Below are 26,599 nucleotides of genomic sequence, written 5' to 3'. Positions count from 1 at the left end.
TGGTCGTGATTACGTCCTTGTGGCGTAGTCCTATCTTGCGGTATACAAGCTAAGCTGTGCAGTGTAGATACGACCTGGTGGATTAGACACGTGTGATAGATGTAATGAATGCTTGAGAACGGAGGGTACTTATAGTTCGACGTTAGCATTTCTCATTTAGCTGCTAGCTAGTGCTACATTTCCAATCAAGATTTGCAAGTTGAAGCTACCTACTCAATACTTTGGTGATGAAGTTGTATCAAGTTTACATTTAGTTGCAACATCTATTTTATGTAATGTTTACTTCATATATTATAGAAATTAGCATTCACATAGAAGATGTAAGTATAAAGTATGTAACGCGCATACTCATTTCTGCATTTACAATACTTGTGTCATGGGACTCTTATTGGTAAAATGGTAAACATAGAACAATCATTTGGGCAACTGTGATTTTAAGTTATTTTCTAACCTTGTTAAGTTATAAGGAAAAAAAAAATGAAGTGCATACATTTTTGGGTTTGCCTGGCTTCTAGCTTGTGTCGTGCACAAGCTCGGACGGGTGTACATGTGATTTTAGCCTTCAAAACCTCCAAACTTTCCCACGTACTGTACCATTTCATAGAACTATGAATACCAAGAGTTACAAGTTACCATGTCCATACCCTGTTTAATATATGGAGATCGAAAGAGCTAACAGTGTTCGACTGGCAGGGATGGAACCAGGATTCAATGTCTGGGGTGCAAGAGTATACGCAGCCCAGTAATTGGACTAGGCCGGGACTGCGGTAGTAATTGGGGTGCAAATCCTTATAGTTTAGCCATTTTTCTAACAAATTTCTAACCCATTATGTGATTTTTATAAATCTTTGGGGGTGCGACCGCCCCCACATGCACCCTGCTAGCTAGATCCATCTATGTCAACCATTATGTGATTTTTATAAATCTTTGGGGGTGCAACCGCCCCCACATGCATGCACCCCGCTAGCTAGATCTATCTATGTCGACTGGTCTAATTGTATTTTTTGCTCGACATCATTGGCAAAGAGCTCCACGACAAACACGTCCCTTATCGAACCAGAGTGTATGACGTCAAATGTTCAAAGCAAGGCCCAAAATATCGCCAATATATCCTATATATCGTATTTTTGGTACACCGACATGGATATATTCAATATATTTCAACCGAATATTGAATCTTTTTTTCATGATATATATCGCAATTTCCGATATAACGATATATATCGACCGATATATATGATATATCCGATATAAATTGTTGACTTTGACCGATATTATTGATTTTGACCAAATATTGTTGACTTTGACCGATATATTGACGATATTTCCAATATATCGACATACAAAACAAAAATTTGATTGGTGAACAAAAAAATATATATCTCCGATATTTCCAATATATATCAGTTTTTTGGTACATCGAAATATTCACCAAATTCGATATTTTGGGCCTTGGTTTAAAGTGCAAATTTTGTGGATTTTCGTACCTTTGATGCAAAGACATGCTACCAAACTGTGACATCACTGCACCAAATTTAAAAAGAAAAGACAAGACTACCGACGCTATTTTTTGTCCTTTTGTGAGCACGCCCAACACGCGTCGTTGAACTCCCCGTGAACGTCGGATCACAACCCATAAACCCATAGAAAATAAAATAAAAAAAAAAAAAAAAAAAAAATCATCCCAAAAAAACTGTTTCTTCTCTCTCACAAAAATAAGAAAAATCTCGCTCCCAAATCACTCTCAAAATCCTCAATTTCTCTTCATAATATTTAATCGATCCTCAAATCGCTCTCTTCATCAAATCTACAATCTCAATCACATCAAATCTACAATCTCTTCAGGTAATTTCAATTATTTGATTTCAGTTGTTATGGTTAAGCGATTAGGTTAGATTTTGATAATTTTTAATCCGTCAATGATTAATTCATGTAATCTTCAAACATGTAATCAGATTCGAAATTAGTTAAACATATTAGTATTGTAATCATATTCGAAATTAGTGTTTCATTGATTTGTCAGCTGGTTTTGCGTTTGGTAATGAAACCTAGATGCATAATTAACAGTTTAGAAATTAAAAATGACCAAATTCAACATTGCGCGTGTTGATATTGCTGAGGAATATTTTTTAGGCAATCACGTTGTGTAATGCCGTAATGCTAATGGTGATGTTTAACGGCAAATGGTCTGCCGCAATACTTGTGTAAAACATCATGCAATTTATATCCAACACCTGGAAGTGGAGTCCACTGATCTGGCAAATATTTCACAAATGTATAATTATCATTACCAAAGATCAAATGTATTTGGTAGCTTTAGAAAGGCAGTTAAAGGCAGTTGATGACCTGATGGGACTTGTGATACAAATCATTTCTCTCAATCACATCAAATCTACAATCTCAATCACATCAAATCTACAATCTCTTCAGGTAATTTCAATTATTTGATTTCAGTTGTTATGGTTAAGCGATTAGGTTAGATTTTGATAATTTTTAATCCGTCAATGATTAATTCATGTAATCTTCAAACATGTAATCAGATTCGAAATTAGTTAAACATATTAGTATTGTAATCATATTCGAAATTAGTGTTTCATTGATTTGTCAGCTGGTTTTGCGTTTGGTAATGAAACCTAGATGCATAATTAAAAGTTTAGAAATTAAAAATGACCAAATTCAACATTGCGCGTGTTGATATTGCTGAGGATTATTTTTTAGGCAATCACGTTGTGTAATGCCGTAATGCTAATGGTGATGTTTAACGGCAAATGGTCTGCCGCAATACTTGTGTAAAACATCATGCAATTTATATCCAACACCTGGAAGTGGAGTCCACTGATCTGGCAAATATTTCACAAATGTATAATTATCATTACCAAAGATCAAATGTATTTGGTAGCTTTAGAAAGGCAGTTAAAGGCAGTTGATGACCTGATGGGACTTGTGATACAAATCATTTCTTTTCGTATGAAGGCAGGATTCTATTGACACTGTGAATTTAAACCAAACGACACGTGTCAAGTGCCGATGGGTATCGACACAGTTATGTCTTGTGATGTGGGGTATTAGGAATATATGAATAGATCAGGAATTAGTGAGTGGTGAGTGTTGGTGGCTTGGTGTTATAGGTGTGTTTTTGTTCATTTTGTTGCTCAGTTAAATGGTTTTTCATTTCAGTTAATCCTGTAGACGTGTTTTTTTTTGAAAATCCATGTTTTGGATCTGGTCATTTTATTTGATTTTGACTTTGGTTAATTATGAAAGAGAAATTATTTTTGGTTTGTTTGTTTGTTGTTGTGAATTGTATGAGGTTTAGCCAGTTTATGTTTTAGTATAGTGATTTCGTTCAGAAGATATTTCGTTTCCTTCACTATAATTGTTACGTAAGTTGCAGATTTACTTTCGAGAAATTATCTATAGATTCTCGAACGAAATCGCTTGATGTTGCCGAGGTCACTAAGAAGGTATGTTCTAGTCTTTTAATTGTTTTAGATGGTATTAGGTTTATTTCCATAAACTTCGTCGAGATCCGTTATCTTTTATGTAGGTTTCTTCTATAAAACGTGGATCTGCTGATGCTAAGGAGTCAAATGGTACAATCCATTCAACTGATCGGTCTGCATCGCCTCTTCTTTCAGAGTTTGGAGATACGACCATGTGTTACCTTCCTAATTAGATAGGTGTTGGCCGTAACATCTGTTTGTTGTATCACTTGATGCAGTGAAGGCTTTCCCCAGAGATGATGCGAACAAGCCATGTAAGCTCACTGCCTTCTTGGGTTAATTACAAGGCTGGCATGACCCACATTGTTAGAGATGTTGAAAAACCTGGATCAAGTAAGAATCTCTTTGATTAAGTAGCTTTGCCTATTCTTATTGGAGAACGAGCTGTTGTGTTTTCAACATGATTATTGTTGTTGGAAGTTATTTACTCATAATATTGTATGTGCAAAGCTTCACAAGAAGGAAACCTGTGAGGCTGTGACAATTATTGAAACTCCTCCAATGGTTATTGTTGGAGTCGTCGCTTATTTGAAGATACCTAGGGGGCTTCATACTCTCAACACTATTTAAAAATCCCGTATATTTTAGGACACAGTACTATTGTCAATTTATCAAATCTGGTATATTTTTTTTATTTTTTTATTTTTTAAACAGTCTTCAAATTATTACTAAAGTTGAATTATTTTATTACTGTTAGGTAATAATTCTCATTGGGAAAGACTACCTTTTGATTTTCTAATCGATGGCGAACTTGTTCGGATGGAACTTGAACACTTTCTTCTTGCCAAGGCATTTCCGCGGTAATTTATCATTTAATTGTTTTTTTTTTCTTTTCTAATTGGGATATATTTATAATTATTTTTTTGTGTTATAGGAAAAGATACTTGAAATTGAGTATATAAAAGTTCTGTCCCTAGGAAACAGGAAGACCCTTGTTTACATGATGATTGGGTCAGTGCGGTCAACGGAATTAATCCTAGGTAACTACATACATACATACATGGGTTGTTACTATGGTTTTTCACATTGATATCTGCTCTCGCATTGGTATATGATAACAGTAATGTGATTCCAATATATTTGCCAGTCTTGCACTTTTTTCATTTCAACTTCAAGTTGATACTGAATTTTCTTAAAATTTGCAATCGACACACATCCTCCGGGGTTCATCTTGACTGGGAGCTACGACAGTTTTGCAAGGTGTTTACAATATTATTTTAAGCTGCTCTTCTGTCTTTCTAATTCTTTTAATGGCTAGTTGTATCATCTGGGGCAAACTCAAATTGTGTGAGATTATCAATGTGTTATTTCTCTTTTTTTGCCAGAGTATGGAAATCTGATGGATTGTGTACACATGTATTGGAAGGGCACAAGGATGCTATTACTTCTGTTTCTCTTGTCAATTCCAAAGGTACACAGGAGAGATATTTATCATTTCATACTTGTAAATCTCTTAAGTGACATTGGCTAAGTACGTCCCTATAGGCATCATTGTAACTCGGGTTTAACATTTCAGATCGGGGAAGATGAAGGGATTGAAGCGTAGAAGAAGGCCCATCGATGGAAATTCAAGTGAATGGTGGAACTATTATTCACTTTGTTATAGTTTGGGCTTCTACAGAGATTTTGTGTTAGGATATAAATTGATCTAATTGAATGGGCATGTACTGGGATTTATCTATATGTAGGCTTTGTTCTTATTTGGGCTTTTATAGAGATTTTGGGCTAAGGAAGAATTGGGCTCAATTGACCTGGATTGGGCTTTGTCTGTATGTAGTAGACTTTGTTCTGATTTGGGCTTCTATAGAGATTTTGGGCTAAGAAAGAATTGGGCTCAATTGACTTGAACTGGGTTTTGTCTGTATGTAGTAGGCTTTGTTAGGCCATGATTTAGTAGATTTTGGGCTAGGGGCATTTTTTGGCCCTAATTTGGCATTTTTTTTTAAAAAAAAATGAAAAAATAAAAAACGACACTTGTCAAGTGTTGTAGAAAAAAAAAGACTGCAAAAAAAACGGGTCACCATATGACACAGAAAAGTGTCTTTTTTTCGGAAAAACGACGCAACTGTCTTGTCTTTTTTCAATAGATATGGTGTAGTGCATGGAATCAAAATGAGCGGCCAATTTCCCCACGCAAACCCCAAAACCTCATTTATAAAACCAGCTGAAACATTAAAATCAAACACTTCCCATTCCACCATGTCACCCACTCACCCCCAATAAAGATTGTGTTATTCCTATAGCATCTTTTAAAAGATTCTCCTCTGCCGAACAGGTTACGATGCTTTAATGACAGAAGACAATCATTTGACTCTGGTTGCGAGGTTTAAATATTTGGATTCCTTCTTTGTTCAGAACAAGATTTGAATCTCTAAACGTACTATATATCATGGTCTATAATCTAAAACCCAGAAGACATGGTTGTAAACATGTGTTCTCTTTGTCTATGCCTTCTTCTCTCAAGCTTGTTGGTACTTCACTTGGCAGTAGTTGTAGGGCACAATGGCTTCAACATTAAGATCATTCATAGGGATTTACCAGAGTCTCCTCTGTATCCAGGTAATCTAACACTTGAACAAAGACTCGAGAGACTTCGCAACCAAACAACGGATTATGTTAGTCATGTACTTGCTTCAGTCATAGAAAGTAGCTCATCAACTAAACAGTCTAAGAATATAACGCCAACCTGGATACGTCCACCAGTGGCTCTTAGGAACCCCTATTACATGACTATTGTGGGGCTCGGCACATTTGATCGACCTCAAATACCATACTTGAATAACTACTTGATGACTGACATTGGTATCAAACTTATACGGACTGAATGCGAAAAATGTAAAGAATGTTTTCCTCAAACTAATCCTTTATACCCCTATACCCGTTCAAAATCTTTCCAAAATCTTCCTTGTGACCATCATCCGTTATGTTATCCAGGAAAATGTTTGGATAACAAATGCACCTATTTAGAAAGTTAGGCTGGCAAGGCCGTGACAGAATGTTACCGTGGTACTGAAAGATTCACATTCAATTCATGTCAAAGATGTTTTACTGAATATTTCTGATAATTTTATTAATATAAAATAGTAGCTATATATACAAGAATACAGAAGGTCTCCTAGATCCACATATCTAGGAGAAGATAATACTTTTACTAAGATTACAAGATACTTGCTAATCCTAACTAAGGTAACAAATATTCCAACACCCTCCCTCAAGTTGGTGCATGGATATCACACATGCCCAACTTGATAAGAGAGTCAATAAACGCCTTGCTAGCTACTACTTTAGTAAGGACATCTGCTAGTTGGTCTTCAGACTTTACAAATGGAAAAGTAATAATTATAGCTTCAAGTTTCTCTTTGATAAAATGTCTATCAATCTCCACATGCTTCATCCGATCATGTTGAACAGGATTATGAGCTATCTCTATAGCTGACGTATTGTCACAATACAGATTCATTTCCACTTTTGGTTTAACACCCAAGTCCGTCAACAAGTTTCTCAACCACAGCAACTCACATACCCCATATGTCATACCTCTCATATTTCAAAGACTTGATCTTGATCTTCATTGCCTGTTTTTTACTCCTCCAAGTCACAAGGTTTCCACCTACAAAAGTGAAGTATCCTGAGGTAGACCTTCTGTTGTCGGCTAAACCTACCCAATTTGCATCAGTGTAGCCTTCTACTTTTAGGTGATCATGTTTTGAGAACAATAAGCTTTTACCCGGAGCAAATTTCAAATATCTCAATATGCGCTCTACAACACCCATATGAGATTTACGTGGGTCATGCATGAATTGACTCACAACACTAACTGCATACGCAATATTTGGCCTGGTATGCGATAAATAGATCAGTTTCTCTACAAGCTTCTGATATCTCCCCTTATCGGTTGGAGTTGCATTAAAACACAGAAATAGCTTGTGGTTCTGCTCAATGGGAGTATCAATTGGCTTACATCCGAGCATTCCCATCTCTGATAATAAATCAAGAATGTATTTCCGCTAGGATAAGAAAATACCATTCTTTGATCTGGCTACCTCAATCCCAAGGAAATATTTAAGGTCTCCGAGCTGTTTCATTTCAAATTCAGAAGCCAGATACTGTTGTAAGCTAGAAATCTCCTCATGATCATCACCTGTCACCACCAGATTATCAACATAGATAATCAAAGCAGTGATTTTACCTCTTCTGTGTTTTAAAAACAAAGTGTGATCCGAGTTGCTTTGTTCGTAGCCGAACTTCTTCATAGACTTGGTGAACCTGCCAAACCAAGCTCTTGGGGACTGTTCTAACCCATACAATGCCTTCTTTACTTTACAGACCATTGTTGTATCTGAGTATTCTGGTATACCTGGGGAAGGATCTATATATACTTCTTCAGTAAGATCTCCATGCAAGAAAGCATTTTTAACATCAAACTGAAAAAGAGGCCAATCTTTATTAGTTGCTAATGACAAAAGTACTTTCACAGTATTGAGTTTAGCAACTGGTGCAAAAGTTTCTTGATAGTCAACACCATAAGATTGTGTATACTCTTTCGTAACCAGCCGAGCTTTGTATCTCTCAATAGCCCCATCTGCTTTGAGCTTGACTGTGAATACCTATCAGCACCCCACTGTCTTCTTTCCCTTTGGTAAGATTACAAGTTCCCAAGTGGCATTCTTTTTCAATGCTGTCATTTCTTCTGCCATAACTTTGGTCCATCTAGAATCTGCTAAAGCTTCCTGCATTTTACTAGGAATAGAGACAGATGATAACTGGAATACATAAGATGCATATGACTTGGACAACTTGTGAGATGACACATAGTTGCTTATGGGATATTTCACTTTAGCTTTAGGATCAGGTTCATATTGAATTGGTGGTTGGCCACGGTTAGATCGAGGTGGAAGATGATATTTAACAAGTTCAGAATTAAGACTAGGTAGATTAGCATCATGAATATTAGAATCACCAATATTATGAGTATTGGAATCAACAATAATAGAGTCGGGCGATATCTCTAATGGGTCTTCTGGAGAAGATTGGATTAGTGGATCCGTTGTAGGAGGTAATGTACTATCATGGACTTCATCTTCACATCCTTCACTTGAGCACTCAGTGGAGGTTCCATCGACTTCTTCTATTAAGTTTTTATCACTAGATGATTGTGGTCTCGATAAATCAAAGACCATTATATCATCATGATTTTGTATTTCATTTCTATTCTCCCCCTGAAGTGAAGAATAAGTTATCTCCGTATAAAAAAGATCGTGTTCATGGAAAATGACATCCATTGAGACAAATTTTTTTTTAGAAGATGGATGATAACACTTATAACCCTTCTGAGTTGAGTCATACCCAACAAAGACACACTTCAACACACATGGATCAAGTTTGGTGCGTTGTTGTGTATGTAAGTGAACATACACCACACACCCGAAGATATAGGGTGCTAAATGAATAATGGGCGGAAGCGTACAGTGATCAGAAAGCACATTTAAAGGTCTCTGAAATTGAACAACACTAGAAGGTGTACGATTCATCAAGTAAATAGCATAGGTCAAAGCATCGCCCTATAAGTGAGATGGGACATGACCACCAATTAATAAAGACCGAGTGACCTCTAAAAGATGTCTGTTTTTTTGTTCTGCACCCCATTTTGCTGAGGGGAATAAGAGCAAGAGGTTTGATATAAAATACCAGCCGAATGCATAAAGCCAGTCAATTCCTTTTTGAAATACTCACCTCCATTATCAGAGCGAACAACCTTTATAGAGATTCCAAACTGTGTGAGCACCATCTGATGGAAAAAGGGAAAAACTGTACAGACATCACTTTATGTTTCAAAAAGTATACCAAGGTCATTCGAGTGCAATCATCGACAAAAGTAATAAACCATTTCATCCCGTTATGTGTATACGTGGGGTAGAACCCCAAACATCTGAATGAACTAAAGAAAAAGGAGCATCAGCTCTATTATCACTCGAAGAGAAAATAGTACGATGGCTTTTCACCATTACACAGGTTTCACAAGCAAAATCAGAAAGTCTACAACCATTAAATAAAGATGGAAATAATCTCCTAAGATGACCAAATGATGGATGTCCTAGTCGTCTATGCCAAAGCCAAATCTCGCATTTATTTTTATTAACCTCATCGTCACTCATAACATGAGCTTAGACTCCTTGATTGGACCGTTGAAAACCATCATCCAGATAGTACAATCCTCTACTTTGTTTACCACTACCAATCCTCTCCTTGGTAAGGGTGTTATGAAAAATACAGTGAGTAGGAAATAACAAGGCAACACAATTATGAGATTTGGTTAATTGGCTAACAGAGAGAAGGTTACAGTTTATTGATGGAACAAATAAAACATCATGGATAGATAAAGAAGGGGACGGAGGTACAGTGCCAACACCAACAACTGGAGATGACACACCATTAACATTAGTAATGACTGATTTGGAACAACTAGAGAAGAAATGGCTAAATTTATAGCGATCGCAAGTCATGATCAGTAGCACCCGTGTCAATTATCCAATCACTATTTCCAGTAAAAGCAATAAGAGCAGAGTTAGATATACCTGACTGGGCAACAAATCCGGCAACAGTGACTAAGTGACTCTTCGAATTAGAAGACATGACAGTGGAACCATTATTGGAATGCACAACAACGGAATCATTATTGGTAGGTAAGTCTGTCATTATGATATAGAACATAAATAATGAACTAGATCAATAGACAAGAACGATAAAGAAGAAAAGGGTAATAAATATAATCTGATATAGTGTAACAGATTGTATTATATGATCAAAAAAAAAAATAAAAAAAAAAATCAATCAAAACACCAAAAAAAAAGCTTCGATTCCTATAGTAATGGGGTAATGAAAAGAAAATCGGAGTTGGCTCTTGATACCATGTCAAATATGTTTTACTGAATATTTATGATAATTTTATTGATGTAAAACAGTATGTATATATACAAGAATACAGAAGATCTCATAGATCCACATATCTAGGAGAAGATAATACTCTTACTAAGATTACAAGATACTTGCTAATCCTAACTAAGGTAACAAATATTCCAACAATTCACACACTAGAGCGACTAAAAGCGTCAATCTAGTTTCTGGGTGTGACTTTGATCAAAAGCAATTCAATTTTGGATAGAACAACACCATGGCTGGAATCCTTGGTTTGGGATATGGACTGCGATCCTTGGTTAACCAACTAGGCCCTCACAGTCAAGGTCGTATGCAGGGGTGGAGCCAAGGGTGGGCAGCTACACCACCTGAACTTTCCTAAAAAAAAAAAAAAAGTTGTAGTAATGTCTTAATTCAATGTGTGATGTGCATTTGGTTTTATCTTAATTTCCAAAAGTGCAAAATTTTGCTACCCTTGAGAGCACTTTATCCAAACTTAAATTAGAAAGAAAACAAAACGTTCTCATTCTTAATCTGTTTAACAGAAACTCAAAACTCAAATACAAAACTTTGCGCCTAATTTCTCTCATTGTTTGATTTGTGTGGCTTGCTCATTACTTCATCACTTATTCTACCAGTTGCTACCGCTCCTGAAAATATTTTCAGCTTTGCATATTGTAAAGAATCGACTCTAGAATTGTATAGGAGATGAGTGTTTGAATGTTACTTAGTAACATATATTGAGAATGAGATATTTAAAAGTATTGATTCTGAAGTGATCATACAACACTTTCAGAAAATGGATACATGTGGACACTTTTAATTTTTTTGATTGATTTTGAGTTTTTTAAAAAAATTCTTTTTTGGACACTTGTAATCAGAATTTTGGGTGGCTTTTCCAATGAGTTGCATATTAATTTGCCCACCCTCATATATATAAAATCCTGGCTCCGCCCCAAATTCTCCCGCGCGAACCCCCAAAATCCGAAATAAAATAAACCAGCCGAAACATTAAATCAAACACTTCCCATTCGAGCAGCATGTCGGCACCACCCATTCCTGAACTAACCCCAGAAACTATCATACGCCTAGCACAAACATCCACACCATTACCCCCCTCATTCCTAACTCCCTCTTCACACACCACATTAATCTCCTTCCTTCAAACCCTTTCCACGTCACCAAACTCCCTCACTGAATACATAACCGCCCTCGTTTCACTCATCACTCAAAACCCATCTCTCTCTTCTCTCCTTTTCCCCCTCCTCATTTCCTACATCCATCTTTTCACTTCACACATTATCCCACGTGACCAACACGTGACTAAAATCATCACACTCTTCTCCCTACACCTTAACTCCATCCCCAAAACCAACTTAACCTCCCTAGTCGACACCATTTTATCCGATATAGACAATGTACTTCATTTCAACGATGCCCCGTTACTCGATATACTTCCACACTGTTTAAATATAATGTTGTTGAGTAATGAGATTGATAAGTGTAGGGAGTATGTTGATTTAGTACTTGATACCTTACTAGAAATCGAGTGGTCTAAGGTTTTCTTAGTTAAAATAGTTGGACTACTTAAAGAGTTTACATTTCTTGATAAGTTTAAGTGTAGGGAGTTTCTTGATAAGGTGTTAATAGGAATGAGAAAAGTGGACTTACAAGATTTACCATCTTTAGTTTATCAGTTGTTGGTTTTGGCGTCCAAGGGGTTTAGTAAAAAGGATGTGATTGAAGGGGTTGTTGGGTTTTTTGGTGAAGTTGGGGAGAGTAAAGTGAGTTCTATTGTTAGACAAGTGGAAGGGACTGTTTTGTTACATGTGAATTTTGCTGTGAAACAAGATCCTTCTTTAGGACAAGAAGTTTTGGGGTTGGTGAAATCGGATGTTAGAGCGTTTAATCATTTTACGGTTGTGGTTTTGTTATCTATTGCGAGAGTTAAAAGGTTTAGTGATGGTGCGATTGGGATTTTGAAGAATGCTGTTGTTACATCTTATCAGGAGCATATGTTCACAAGGTGGTACTATATGTGGTTTCTATATGCATTGTTGTTTTCATCAATGTTGCATTTTAGTTTAGTAGTATGATCTAGGAAGGCTATTTACTTGATGGAGGTAAAGAATAGTGATAGAAATATTAGGATAGATAACGTAATTTTGTAGTGGTTAGGCTAATTACTTGTGTGAGGTTTGATGTTAATGCATTTATTTATTGATTTTATTTTTCAACTTGCAGAGATTGTAAGTGGTTGCCTGATATTTTGAAGAAAGACTGTTTGCATAATGCTAAAAGAGTAGAACAATCTGTGATGAGAGCGGTAATTACATTCCTTTTCTTATTTTTCATTTCAACTAAGTATTTGATCCATTCTAATATGTGTCATGGAAATATTTTACCATCCTATTTTATAAATGCATTCCAATTTCAAACTTATTGGTTGATAATGAATAGCTCGTGGACTTATGCCACAAGGATTTCCTTGGTTTTAGTTTTCTCAGAAAATTTCCAGTGACCCCTAAGGGATTTTGGTGAAAACAACTTGTCATAAAGTCTTGGAAGGGTATGCACCTCATTTTTCTGGATAGAAGGATATACTCTGTAGAGCATAAAATTGTTTCAAGGCTTTCAGTGTCCTGTGCTATTAAAGTGTCCTGCCCCATGCCTTCACATTTGCCCGAAATGAGCACTACAAGTATCGACAAGTTTTTATATGTTCTAAATTAGAGAGGATGATCTTTGTTGGTATAGTTAGCGTTTGCGCAAAAAGTCCAAAATTTTACACTGGATGGTTTATAATTTTGTGTTAATCATTTGTGGTCACTACATGGTTATGGTATAGGGTGTTCTAGCGTATAACATAGTTTTCCTTATTATCGGTTCTTAGAGCACATTATCTTCTTTGTTTGCTAAGCTGAAATTGTGATTCACTCTTCTTTCTGTTTAAAGAATGTAGAGTGTATAAGAATGAGGATCTTGGTTATACAGCATTGTGAAACCACGGGATTTCTAAAAAAAAAAAACGGTTCTTCTTTTTCTTCCTCGCGACCTCATCTCGCCAACTGGTAAACTCCCCTCGCCAAGAACTTAACCCAACTTCATCTCTTCATATGTTCACAGTGACTGTTTTATCCAATCAAACCTCACAAACCTCTATTAAAAATCTCTTACTCTCTTCAACCATTGTATAGAGAACAAATCATTCGAATTTCAAAGAAGAAGAACACATTTTTTTGGGTAAAATTGGGGATTAATCATATGGGGTTTTGATTTGAAGAAGAGTTTCACTGTTTATGTTTTGATTTGATTTGATTTGAATAAGCTCTTTTTCATGGAAAGAAAGACCAAAACTTCAAGAATTTGTTTCTTATAATGTTTAGATAGACTTTGGGTTTGGGTTTTAATGATTAGTTGAATAAATTTTTGTTTACTTAATTTAGTTTGAAGCATCCATATTGCTTGATGAAGTTGACGGTAGATTTTGTTATACCAATTTCAGTAGACTTTGATGTTATTTCATATATTCTTTTTAATTTCTCCTATTATAATTTTCGTTTTTCCTTCTAAATAATTGTCCAGTGTTTTACACAATCCAACTACAACCAAACACTGAGCAAGCTAAAGAAAGAACTTCTACACTACTCTTGTCTTGGTTGCACAACTACTAAATATGTGCATCATTATGCAGGGTATGTAGGTACTACCAAACAGAGCCTAAAGAATGTAGCTTAGAATGAATCAGACCGAATTCTAAAATAGAAGTCATTTCACACTCTAAACATGTGTAAATAGAATTAATGATAAGTAGTTACAAGATACCATCAGTTACATGCTTTGCTATTTTTTCTTACTAATTTGTACTCAAAGTACCATATATTGAATTTAGCAATAAAATTTGTTGCATTTGGTACTGTTTCTAACTCTTGCAGAAGAAATGGCTTTTGCTATTTGCTTGACTTATATTTTCACACGAAAACTGTGTTCGCTTTATTTTTACAAAGCTGATCCTCGATTCTATTGTAGATTAATGAGAGCAACTATGGAAGGGAACACATTGTACCTAGTATTGTCCAATTTGGCTTTGTTTTGCTGGAAGCAGTGGAAGAGGAAAATAACCAACAAATTAGCAATAAAGATAGTTTGATGGGCATAGAGGAGCTTGGTGTTCAAATACTGAAGACATTGTTTGACGTTCATGACATGTCCAGGAAAGAGGTTGGTTTGCAAAAATTCAGGTGCTTTTTAGGAAATGCATGTGGAATTTCTTTTGATAGTGAAACTTTACTCATTTTTTTTTTCTATTCTTTAGGGAGGCATAATGTGAATTAATGAAGTTTTCTCCTAGTGCACCTTCTTTGTCTGAGGGAGGTCAAAACTTTGTTTCCATTTTTTCTGTAAACATCGTACATATTCATCTTGAGGGAAGCACATATCTTCATTTGAGCAACTGATCATGACTATTTATTCTTGAAATAACTTGTCTTTACTTCTTGATTTGATTCCCTTGCTATTTCCTTTGAGCTGTTACATTTGTGTAGTCATTTTCTTTTAATTTTTCTGCTTCAAGTTAGAGTTTTTTTATACACTAATTGCTAAACTAGTGTGTTGATCATAATATGGTTAACCGGTGCAGATTATTGAGCAGTGCAAATATCGCATTCTTTCTCTGAAGCCTCAGCAATGCCTACCAATAATAAAGTAACTCACTTGAATGTAAAGTTTAACAAATTGTTGTCTTTTACATTACATGTTTTTGACACGTTGATTACTCTTTACATCAGGTTTCTTGGCTATCTATCTCGGAGCTATCCTTATGCCATGCTGGAACATGTTGCACGATTAAAGGATTTGTTGGATTATTTCACTTTCATGCATGGTGAAATTTCTGCTTCTCTTGTTACTGCTCTATTGCCTGTGATCAAGCTAAGTCATGATCTCCAGGTATTTGCTAATATGGAATTGAATATAAAAGTAGCTCTTCATCATTGATAGTGACAGATAAAGTAGGTCTCATTTAGTAATTAACAGTGAGAATCCGTAATATTACTTGTTATACGGAGAAGAAAGGCAGTAACCATTGGATTGCAATACTGGTGTATCTCAAATTATGCCCCGAAAAAGTAAGGCAGTAATGTACCCGATGTAAGATACATAGAAGTTATCCCTAACTCATTTTCTGAGGATATAAAGAAAATAGTCTATGATGATGCTATGGGGAAAGTGTATGCCAGGATGTAACACAATTTTTACAATTATTAATGAAAAGGGGTAGGGGACCTCTCAAACAACCTCGCTTGCTTATCAAAAAAAAAAAAAAATTATGCCCCGAAAAAGTAAAGGTCAAATTATAGAGAGCTTTTTCATGAGCTTAAAAACTATAAAAATTTGAAGGCCGTGGATACCTGATCCTACATCTAACCTAACATTGACTAGAAAGGGAAAGAAAAATTAAGTTATAATGCTAATAATCATGAATAATGGAGGGCCAGAATCCTTAGACCAACTCAGTACTTGAACTAAGGCTTTTTAGTGTCCCACATTGGACTCATATAGATGAAGATTCTGTTCAGGGATTACTTTTCATGGAGGTGATTGCTTGAATATTGTTCTAGGAAATCTAGTGTCAAGAATGTAGAATATAGAGAGGTTATATGAAGCCTTTGACACGGATCGAAGGTCTTTCCATCTGGACCTTTGTCTTGATTCAAAATTTTGTTTTAGCTCATAGAAGCTTTTATAGATATGTTCTAAGTATCATTTTTTTATCCTGGACAATTCATGTAGTATTAGCTGTTCATCGATAAACCAAAACCGTGAAACTGTACCAAACCAAACTGTACTGTTTCTACGGCTCCTCGTAGGACCAGTTTGGTTTATGGTTCCTAAAATTAAGAACCGTCTGGTTCGGTTTGGTCTTTGGTTTCTGCCTTTGGTTCATAGTATAAACCAAACCAAACATATGACTTATGTTATTACACTAATATCTACATATAATATCTTTGAAATCAATTTTTGTTTGTGTTTGGCTAGTTTATATTGTCAAACTTGTCAAGAGGCCCTATTGGCTAGTGTATTTACTTCAAGCATAGTTTAGTCTATTACTCTATTTGTTTTCAATATTTTGTGATTGGCTTCAAATCAGCCCAGATTCAAGGATATGAAATTTGACAGCGGGCCCAGTGGTTGGTCCAAATCAAATAACGGAACCAAACTGTTCGAGTCAGTTTGGTTTCATATCGGGTTCCACTAAACATCGATTTGGTTTTGGTATTGAAAATTGAAAAACCAACGAGTTGGTTTGGTTTGCAGTTTCTGTAGGAACCAGTAGGAAGCGAACCATGAACATTCCTTTGTAGTATGATGGTGCCAATTATTGAGCAACAAGCCCGTAGGGTCTGTTTTTGAGAAACTATTTGATTTCGTTTTTGTAAGCTCTGCAGGATTATACTATATTGGTTGTGCGGAAAGCTCTCTTTAGACGAGAAGATACAGTCCGTCTTTCTGCTATTAGTGCCATTGTTAATCTAATTTTGGCGGAAAAACAATCTAGCAAAGATGGCATAAGTTCTTTGCAAGAGTCTTCTAGCCAAGCTAGTTGCAGTCAGCAAGCTGAGATACCATTTGGATTCCGTGCAAGTCTCTTCCAAGAGCTCAGTGGTTTGTTGCAGAGATGCCTTTCTCAGCAGGTATGATGCTCTTTAAGTTTCATAAACTCGATAATTACTTTTCTAGCCACTTTTCTTCTTATAGTAGAATGCTGTTGACAGGCAAAAGTTAAAGAGATAGTGTACCAGGGGCTCATTAAGTTTGTCTTGAAGGATCCACTAATTGCTGGGTCCGTCTTTGATTTTCTCCAGCCTCATTTTCTTCGCTTTTATCATGAGGTATTAAAACTTAACATTTTGTTACTCGCTCGTAATAAAAGCTCTTTCACTTCATGTAAAAGAGAAGATAACCAACATCATGGACTAAGACTTGAATTTCATTTTATTTATAGTAGGAACTCCATAATAATGTTTTTTTACTCTGAACAATATTATCACAGGATGAAGATGCCCACCTAAACCTTAGCTGCTGTGTTAAATTGGAAAGTGGAAAGGTTTTTCTTGACGAACCATTGGATTGTCTTCTATCCTGTGTTTCTTGGATTCTTCTCCTCCAGCCACATGGTAGAGCCGATCTTCCCTCGGAGTACTCATTAGCTTGTTTTGGTTTCTCTCTCACCCAGGAGAATGAGGTATCTTTATCATTTTACTGAATGAACGACTGACTGGTGACATCATTACGAACTCTAGTACTCATTGTCCTTGCTCTAATATTCTCAACCTGCTGCAGGCAGGTAGAGTATCATGTGGCGAGGCATTCTCCAATGCATTATCAAAGCTACGAAAACTTTTGAGAAATAGCAACTTGAAAGGTTTGTAAGATCGTTATTTATCATGCATGTGATGGATATTCAGAATCCTTTATAGAGATACATTTGGCAACAAAAGTTAGTTGGTGTTTAAGATTTTTATTTTGGCCTTTCATTTTACTCTATTAAATCGTAGTTATGATGAAACTTGAAAGGGTTAGGTATTCCTGGTACCTGTAAATCAACACTTGACTTTCCCTTAGAAATGAGGTCTATTAGTAAATATTGTTTGGGAACTATTATTTACTAAGAATATCACTCATGTATCACTTTAAGCTCTCTTCATCTAAAGTTTGCCTTTTTTGCTTGTCAGAGTAGACATTGTAGGCCAGTGCCAGGATTCAGATCTTCAATCTTTGGAAGAGGATAAAAGTAGTTATTTGGCTTCTATTCTGTCAGGAATTATTGAGGTGTTGTTAAATGTTATTGCAACTGAGTTGGAGAAAGCGACAGATGTGAAAAAGGTGGACCTTGAAAAGGAACTTATTGACTTCATTGATATGCATGACTCTTTAGAAAGTAATGCATGTGCAACTAAACAGGGCTCTAGTCTAAAGAGAGCAACTTCAAGGGATACTCCTCAGGATGCATTAGATAAGTCTGATCGTGACCGTAAAGAGTGCATTCGTTCTGGTTCCATAATATTGTATCAAGGAAGAAAACCTTTCTTGGCAACATCTAGCATTTACCGGCTATTACTAACTGCACAGAGTTTGTATGATATCAATTGTTGTAGCAGTCAAGTTTCCCAGAGTAAAAACTCCCAGAGCCCCAGCCAGTTGTCCTTGTTGAAGTCATCAACTCAATGTCTTAAACTGACATCATTTGCCTTGAAAGCTTCCCTTTGCCAAATTAAAACTTTCCCTTCCATGGCAAAGGATGATCCGTTGATGCCTTTGATCTATGGAGATCTGAAGCAATTAGGACGCCCATTGTTGAAAATGGTTTGGCTGCTCAAGTCAAGGCCGAAGCTAGATACAAATTATAAGAAAAGGGCAACTAAGGGCAAGAAAGGTGTGGAAGATAGAGGGGAAATGTTTTTTAAATCCTTAATTTGCTTGAGGGAATTGATTGGTCTCAGTTTGCACACACCTCAATTGACTGGATTGATTGAAGATCTGATGTCAATGTCCTCAGATGAGAATGTGGTTGGAAATGGCATAGATGCCCACAAGGGCAATGATTGTGAACTAATTTCGGGGATTGAAGATCAAAAGACAAAAAATGTACAATTATTCTTAGAAAAGACGCTTAAGCCTTTACTTGCTGAGCTTCTTCATATGTCTTTGCATCGAGAGTCTGAGGTAAGTATGTTTCTCGTGATGTCTTGTTGGTTGCTACTGAAATTATGTACTGCTGCAAAATATGTTTAATGTAGTTTCTTTCTTAGGTCCTCTCTGACATAATCTTGATGCTGGGAAACAAATTGCCATTCAACATAAGGAACTATAATGGAGCTTGGGCTTTAAATTTGTGTAGAACCACTGCCTTGGAGGATCCTAAAACTGCAAAAAGTTTGTTAGCCCTCTCAGTTTATTTAAGCTTGCCGCCAAATGATCTAATAACATCCCAAGAAATGGCATCAGAACTGTTAAAAGTTATGGGCTCAGAACATTGTGATCCTGTGGAGACCTCTGAAACTTATCCAGTCATAAGCCACGCAACGAAGAGTGCTATAGCATCTACTCTACTGCATTTGGTTGACTCAATCATTGTTGATGTGAGTTGGTGCATAACAAAACTAAAGACATTTTCGTCCTTCACTCGTGGAGCTGTTAGTATTGATCAACAAGGTGACGAGGAAAAGTCAACTGCACTGATATTGGAAGAAGCACTCTACCTGAGGTCTGAAGGATTGGTAAACCTGCTATCGTCTTTTGCACATATGAGTCTCAAAGGTATGGTTTTACATGTATGAACTGTGATGAATGATACTTATAGGCTTCTGCTGAACATAGATCTATGATTGCATTACACAGATCCTCAAGCAGAGCAATTCTTAAGATTGACTGCAAGATTTTACAAGATTTTGGCTTTAATGACAAAGCTTCGAATAGCCCCTAGAGGCTGTAAACAAATTATACCCAGAATCAAATTCCAGAAGCTTGTAGAAGTAACTTGCAAAAGGCTCACAGCTCCTTTGTACAACTTTGTGACTTTGATCCAAACGGTACGAAATTAATCCGTTTTTATGGTATTTTCATTGCACTGCTGCATGTTAAGCTTGTTTTTACATGTTTCTTCCATTTCAGAAGCAACAAGAAAATGCCCAGAGTAAAGGGATTATTAGTAAGATCAAAAGGGAGAACCGTTGCATCCCTGATCTAGTATTCCAGATTGAAGACTACGAAAAGTATCTCATCCAGCTTAGCAAGCTGACCAAAATCAATTTGTTGAGATACGCAAAGCGCAGCACTGCCAGAGACTTTAAGATAATAGAACCAAAGAAGATAGTAGACAGACAGGAGGAGGAACCTGATGGTGAATCTAACCCTGTTAATTCTGTAGCATCCCAGAATGAAGCATGTGATGAAGAAAATGAATCTGAGAAGGTTATATCACCAGAGTCCAGTAACGCTGTAGCTGCTGATGACTCTGGATCAGATGGTGAAGCTACCAGCATCAGAACCAAAAGGGCGAGAATAAACAAGGTTGTGCAGGATTCAGATGAAGAGTAATAACAAAAATATAGATAGTGAAGTGTAATCGATATGAGAAGTTAAAAATAATTTCTCATCGTTCCCTACTTCCCTCTCTCAACTATTATGCTGTATCCTGGATCGGCTTTCTTAGGTATTTTGTTTGAATGTATATTCGTGTACAAAATGGCACGTCACTCAATGGTTGGGCAATACCATTTACTTGTTGATTTATCAAACTTCATTGGACGTTGACGGTCCCAAGATCGTAGAGTTTGTATTTGTCAGCTACCCGCCTACACACGACCGCTTAGGAAAAGTATTACTTCCTACTTTGGGTTAAGAAATTAAGCACTTTGAATCTGTAAAAGATTTTAGTACCAATTCACTAAAAGAAAAGAAAAATAAAAATAAAGGGTACATGCATTACCTAGGCAGATGGTATAAACTATAAAGAGGAAAGGTTACATAGTCAAAACTTCCAAGGTAGAAGAAAGATTACATACTCAAACTTCCAAGGCATTTCCAACACCGGCATGCTTGCTGATTCGGAAGACTCGGGCGGGGGGGGTGGGGGGAAACAAATGATGAAGAGAGTAGCCGCAAAGACAAAAGAGACGCCAATCAGGGTCGTCCCTGAGATTTCAATGGCCTGTGCAAATGGCGGAATGTGCAAAATGTGGCCCTCTTCCATAACACTAAATTTCTTTCTAAACCTTTGTGGTTCTTTAAGAATGAATTTATCAAGAGATACTTTCTGTTATTTAGTTAGTTTTACAAGTCTTTTCCTCTTTTTGCGCTTTTCTTTTCCACATTGATACTTTCTAGGAAGCATTTTTATAATGAAGTTATATAAGGATCGAGTTGGAATAATATAACCTGATATGCTTAAATGAATAAAGGTCGTGGTCTGCTTGATGAGAGAAGAATGAGTGATCGTTGTGTCGAGCTAAGAGAGCCGTTCAAGCTCTTAAAAACTATGGAGTTACTAGCTAATTTGCCTGTCCTATGGCCAGGCTTACTACTATAGAGATTAGACCACGTTAGCAAATACATATTTTGGATATGTTTGTATTAAGTTCATAAGTTTGTGTTGAAGAAAGATGTCACGGTACTTTTAGTCTTAAAAGTTAGCGTTCACAGTGTTTTTGTACATGACAGACTTGCAATTTTCCTGTTTATATATAAACTTTATAAAGAGATAGCAATAAAACTATTGACAAAGTCATATATACATTCGAAATGAACAGTTATACCTTAGCTAAATTCTTACAATGAAATAAAAGAATATTCATGCCATATGGTGTCCAAAAACATTAAGCTATTTTGGCTTCATATAGCTATTTTTATTACCGTCATCGACCATGATCGATACGAATGAGCTCTTACTGACCAAACACCCCAACCCCACCAAGCTTCCTAACCAAAAGATTTTGATTTATATCTAAAATCCCAATTCTATGCACAGCAGCAACAGAAAAACTTGAGGTCCCATCACGTGCATTAAAGTCATGCAGAATAAACTACTCGAACAGTCGAACGTTTGCAATCATGCTCACCTTGCTCACCTGTTTTTTCTCATCCATCCCTTCATTGAGGTTAGAAACATAGTGTGTGATCTTGACCAAGGCAGTATGTGGAACATTAGTAGATCGAGTGATCATAACCCAAGAGGTACATTGCGATTTCTCTTTTCTCTGTCTCACCAATCCTTACAGACTACATGAACCCACCTAGCTGACCAAGAGCTTTTCCAACGAAGCCTTTTCTATTGATAGGGACTTGACCGCGTAAGTATCTCAATCAATCCACCTTCTAGTTGATAAAAATGATAGAAAATTTCATCTGGCTGCCTGGCCGTCAACACCATTCTGTCACCGACGCTAATAACAGTTATAAAATTAAGTTGGCTAAGCTGAGCTTGACATAATAAGATCATGCAAAGTACAAAACTGAAAATAAAAACTGAAATAAATGATGATATGCAGCTATGAGACAATAGATAAGAACAACATCAACTGCTCAATTCTACATAGCCTACAAAACTGTAAGTGAACTTTACATTGCATTCCCTCTAATATAAATGGCTTATGATTATATGAACTCCAATTTAAAGGGTGACTTTTAAATCAAATTAAGACATTTTATTACTCTTACATAATCAAGCTATGATTTTCTTTCAATTTCAATTGGACTTTTAAGCTTTACATATGGTCTCAGTGACAATTACCTTCCGGTTGCTTTCTATATAATTTGGCGGTGCTGCTCATGTCAATGAGCCTTTTTTTAAGTAATGTTTTTCTTTTAACTAAGGTAAGCTTAACCAACATAAACATGTAGTATGTTTGTAAGTTATCTCTTTAGAAAATGATAAGTATATGAAAGTGAGTCGAGAACCTGATTTGAGAGTTTGAGAGGAATCGAGAATCCTTTAATCTACACAAAAATGTAATTAGCACTACTAACTACATTTAGTTATTTAGGGCTTGAACAACAACTTAACAGCAATTGCACTTACACAACATGAGATTATTGAAAATTACGCATAGGAGAAAAAGTGTTTAAGTGTTACCACTGCAGTTCACTTATAGCTCCAACTCTGTCTGCGTGACCAATTGGTTCCCCAAAAGCACTGCTATAATGGAGACTACCACATGATATTACGATGCATTGGCAAGCACCTTTAAACCTCAAACACAAAAATCGCAAAGAATTTAAGATCATATAACATGTATCATTTCCTTACATAGTTAAATTAAACAGATAAATTAAAATTTTATTGATGTTCAACAATATATGTAAACAGTTTAGTTCATTAATATGACATATTCAGCTATATTAAAATAGAGAATGATACTTAGCCCAGCTTTTAGCAATGGCAATATGGATGAATAAAATATTGAAAAACATAATGAGAACTGATGAATGAACCTTCAAGCAACAAAATAAGTATGATCCACTGTTGAATGCACCTTCAAGCTACACGATTGCATATGTAATTTGAATCTCAAACATTCTTTTGACAAACACTATTGCTCGGGTCTAAGATGTGATCGAACAGTAACATACTCCTGAATAGATGATTCTCCAGGCTTATGCGAGGCATGATGAATTCATACACTAACATCCGTTGATCATCCTCAATGCAATAACCGATAAATTTAACCAAATTAGGATGGAAGAGGTTGCCAAGAAAATTAACTTCAGCCTACTAGAATGGTAAGGTATTAATGCATCAATATATTTCATTTTGAGTAATAAGAAAATATTTGCCTATACAAATTTCAACAACAATGAAAAAGAAATTTGAGTAATAAGAATATAGACCCATTTTCATTTTGAGTTTAGATTCTTGGCTGCAAATGTGCATATTTTCTTGTGATTTTAGGGAAATAGAATGTACAATGGCAAAATGGGCAAATAAGGCTTCACCGTTGTCGACACGCGCATTTTGGTTCCCATCATTGTCCTCTCCATCCTTGAGCTAAACCTTTTGATGTGCAACGATGAGAAATTATTGAAAATTCGATTGAAATACTATATATGTATTGTAACCAAGGTTGGTTTCTTATTAAATAATCAAATTTTCATCTGGAAGAGGTTAAAATATAAGTTTATAAAAATCAAAAAACAAAATGATTTAAAAATGGATGAAAAGTTTATAGTTACCTCACAAAAATCATTACAAAAAGGTGTGTGTCTTCTCAATGTGGCTTCTCAAGAAGAAAATTTTAACACAGGTAATGTTTGGGACGAAGATATATCTACCTCGGCTAGATAATGGAAGGCGTAAAGAAAGTGCATAGTATATATATACCTAAAGAATGCAGTGGTTGCAGAAAATGAATTAAACACTTATAACTTCCTAATTTCATTCTCTCAACAACCATCATGGACTCCATAGTCCAATGAAATAAATCTATAGTACTAAAAATTGAACAAATGCAGAAACATACACACATGTTCCCCAAACACTTACCAAATGGAAATCCCAATCATTGACTATCATATTATGTAATACAAAATTTAAATAAAATTTCATGAAATAATGGGATATTTAGTATGTAATAAACTAAAAAATTAAATATTCATCAAATATGATGCGAATAATTGTATGAGGATATTATAACTTCAGTTTCTAACTAGTCTCTACTCTACAACATGATATATGTATATCAAACTTACAATTCATTAGGATGAGTTGAAGCGTATTGGTTCAACTGGTGTATAGAAAATTAATGTGATACCAGAAGGAGTAAAATCACTCCATTACTAATATTCTTAGTATGGGGATTGACGGATGAGTAGTGTCATCGCGGGATTAATACATAGCCCAAAAACTAAAAAATTCTTCCGTAAACCCCAAATATTCATCACAGCTTGAAGAGGAGGATAATGCGTTTGAATTTAGGGGAACAACTAAGGGAATATCATATCCACTAACCTCACTCTATGACTTAATGAGACATTGTAACAAACACTTAGATACCATTTTTATTCAAAACAAACGATAACAATGTATTAATTATTATTATTATTTTTTATTTTATTTTTTTATCTCTTTGTTTTTGTGTTTATATAAACCTAACACATAAAGACCTAGTTCACCGGAGAGACGAATTGGCTTCCTACTACCAACGCCCTAATCAGCTCCAAACAAACAATAATATCATGAAAAAAAAAACTACAGCCTAGAAGATGACGCCTCATTTTTGAGAGGATATTAATCCATGAAAAATATTGCAATTGTAAAAAAATATATTCCAATTAATCCACTTTTCTTCTCACATTCTTTCTGCAAATACCCAACAAAAGAAAGAATCGACATTCCAAACTCTAATGACAACAGAAGAAAATGTTTAGATTTAAGAAGAAGAAGGAGACCTGTTGCTTGTCGTTGCAATCCAAACTGATTTTGTTGGGAAGAGATTTCGGGTTGCGTGGTTAGTAATAAAGTGAAGAAGAGTTTTGGGGTTTGGGGTTTTTCCTCACGAAGAATGAAAAAATATAGATGGTTTCCGACTTTTTTAATTTATTGTAGCCGAACTATTGAAAATGGGGCGTGTATTTGGTTTTCTTTTTTACATAACACATTAAAAGACAATTTTGACTTATATTAAAATTAGATAGCAGGCCAAATTCAAAGTTAGTTTGGTAAGAAAGCGAGTAATTAGTTTTCAAGTAGGGACTATTTTAAAAACTTTGTTGACATGACTCACTATGAGCATCTTGGTAGGACGGATATTAATGTAGGTAGGATGGATTGGAGGGGCCTTATATCATTTATTTACTATGTATTACCCGTGCCTACGGCACGATTTGTTATGAGGTGTTTATTACTATGTTGTTTATGACATTAATCTTGATACACCATAATATTTTCAAATGTGTAGCCTATGTGAGAATTTGTAGACATTTTATTTTAAAGTGGTACTTTGTAACTCTTTGATGTTGGCGGGGTTTGAGCCCCAGACCTCTGGTATCATCACCCAAAAGTTTTACCGACTTTGCTAGTCGACACCTGCTTTTGAAGTGATACTACACGTTGGATGACATACTTCTATTCCGTTGTTTATTTTGTGGATGCCAATATGTGGTAATGAATACATTTTTTGAAAAAGTGTAGATCAAGCTTTATTTATAAAACCCAATTTGAAGTCATAAATTAAATGCAATTTCATCTATCGTACTATCACCAATGGACAGTTGTTAACATTTAATCTTTTTTTTTTTTTACAAACAATATAAATACGATAAAATTAATGTCAATTATTATTGTATAACATCAAACCAGAAATTGTCGACATCACCTTTTATTATTGTCTTACTAATCTTCTAAATTTTAAATAGCACTTAACTATGCTCTCAATGCATTGTGAATTATTAGAAAAGTCACACCAGTTTGATTGGCCAAAACCAGATAGGCATTCTAGTTCTGTTAAGACATTTTCTTCATTTTTTTTATAATTTTTTTTCCCCAATCATGACAGTCGGCTTTAGGCCGCTGAGCATTGCAAATGTAGTCATATATTGTTAAGATTGTTTGATGACCTGAAGTGTCGAGGGTGCATATAGGTTTATAAATCGGGAATTTGTCTTCACCGAAAGTAAGAATTTTATTA

General features: G+C 35.6%; 2 protein-coding genes and 1 long non-coding RNA gene across 3 annotated transcripts; 2 read left to right on the top strand and 1 right to left on the bottom strand.

Annotated features, from left to right (window-relative positions):
- Positions 1 to 656: 656 nt before the first annotated feature.
- Positions 657 to 4,485, top strand: LOC147498800 (uncharacterized). Its single transcript, XM_086563341.1, has 6 exons — positions 657 to 742; positions 3,395 to 3,464; positions 3,548 to 3,615; positions 3,727 to 3,836; positions 4,201 to 4,303; positions 4,378 to 4,485. Exons 1-6 carry the CDS (start codon positions 657 to 659, stop codon positions 4,403 to 4,405), a joined length of 465 nt encoding a protein of 154 aa, XP_086419467.1. The 3' UTR covers positions 4,406 to 4,485.
- A 6,877-nt stretch (positions 4,486 to 11,362) lies between these two features.
- Positions 11,363 to 20,711, top strand: LOC147498799 (fanconi anemia group I-like protein). Its single transcript, XM_086560700.1, has 13 exons — positions 11,363 to 12,444; positions 12,663 to 12,744; positions 14,448 to 14,639; positions 15,058 to 15,122; positions 15,206 to 15,365; positions 16,865 to 17,110; positions 17,192 to 17,308; positions 17,470 to 17,661; positions 17,760 to 17,841; positions 18,157 to 19,142; positions 19,229 to 19,736; positions 19,818 to 20,008; positions 20,091 to 20,711. The coding sequence occupies exons 1-13, from the start codon at positions 11,459 to 11,461 to the stop codon at positions 20,514 to 20,516; spliced, it is 4,233 nt and encodes a 1,410-aa protein (XP_086416826.1). The 5' UTR covers positions 11,363 to 11,458; the 3' UTR covers positions 20,517 to 20,711.
- Positions 20,712 to 21,677: 966 nt separating this feature from the next.
- On the bottom strand, positions 21,678 to 25,559 carry LOC147498798 (uncharacterized). Its single transcript, XR_015195600.1, has 3 exons — positions 25,362 to 25,559; positions 23,050 to 23,158; positions 21,678 to 22,360 (listed from the first exon to the last, which is right to left on the bottom strand). It is a non-coding gene; the product is annotated as an uncharacterized LOC147498798 (long non-coding RNA).
- Positions 25,560 to 26,599: the final 1,040 nt, after the last annotated feature.

The sequence above is a fragment of the Coptis chinensis genome, chromosome 5 (assembly GCF_015680905.1).
Source record: "Coptis chinensis isolate HL-2020 chromosome 5, ASM1568090v1, whole genome shotgun sequence".
NCBI classification, from domain to species: Eukaryota; Viridiplantae; Streptophyta; class Magnoliopsida; order Ranunculales; family Ranunculaceae; genus Coptis; species Coptis chinensis.
The sequence above is the reverse complement of the archived record's forward strand: the minus strand, read 5'-3'. Positions and strand labels throughout refer to the sequence as shown.

What these genes read in the sequence shown, in the direction of transcription:
- LOC147498800 (XM_086563341.1), top strand. Translation starts at nt 657, where the DNA reads ATGGAGATCGAAAGAGCTAACAGTGTTCGACTGGCAGGGATGGAACCA. An exon ending in TTGCCGAGGTCACTAAGAAG is followed by an intron (nt 3,465 to 3,547) that starts GTATGTTCTAGT and finishes TCTTTTATGTAG; the next exon opens with GTTTCTTCTATAAAACGTGG. An exon ending in ACAATCCATTCAACTGATCG is followed by an intron (nt 3,616 to 3,726) that starts GTCTGCATCGCC and finishes GATGCAGTGAAG; the next exon opens with GCTTTCCCCAGAGATGATGC.
- LOC147498799 (XM_086560700.1), top strand. Translation starts at nt 11,459, where the DNA reads ATGTCGGCACCACCCATTCCTGAACTAACCCCAGAAACTATCATACGC. An exon ending in CTCTCACCCAGGAGAATGAG is followed by an intron (nt 17,662 to 17,759) that starts GTATCTTTATCA and finishes AACCTGCTGCAG; the next exon opens with GCAGGTAGAGTATCATGTGG. An exon ending in TTGTGACTTTGATCCAAACG is followed by an intron (nt 20,009 to 20,090) that starts GTACGAAATTAA and finishes CTTCCATTTCAG; the next exon opens with AAGCAACAAGAAAATGCCCA.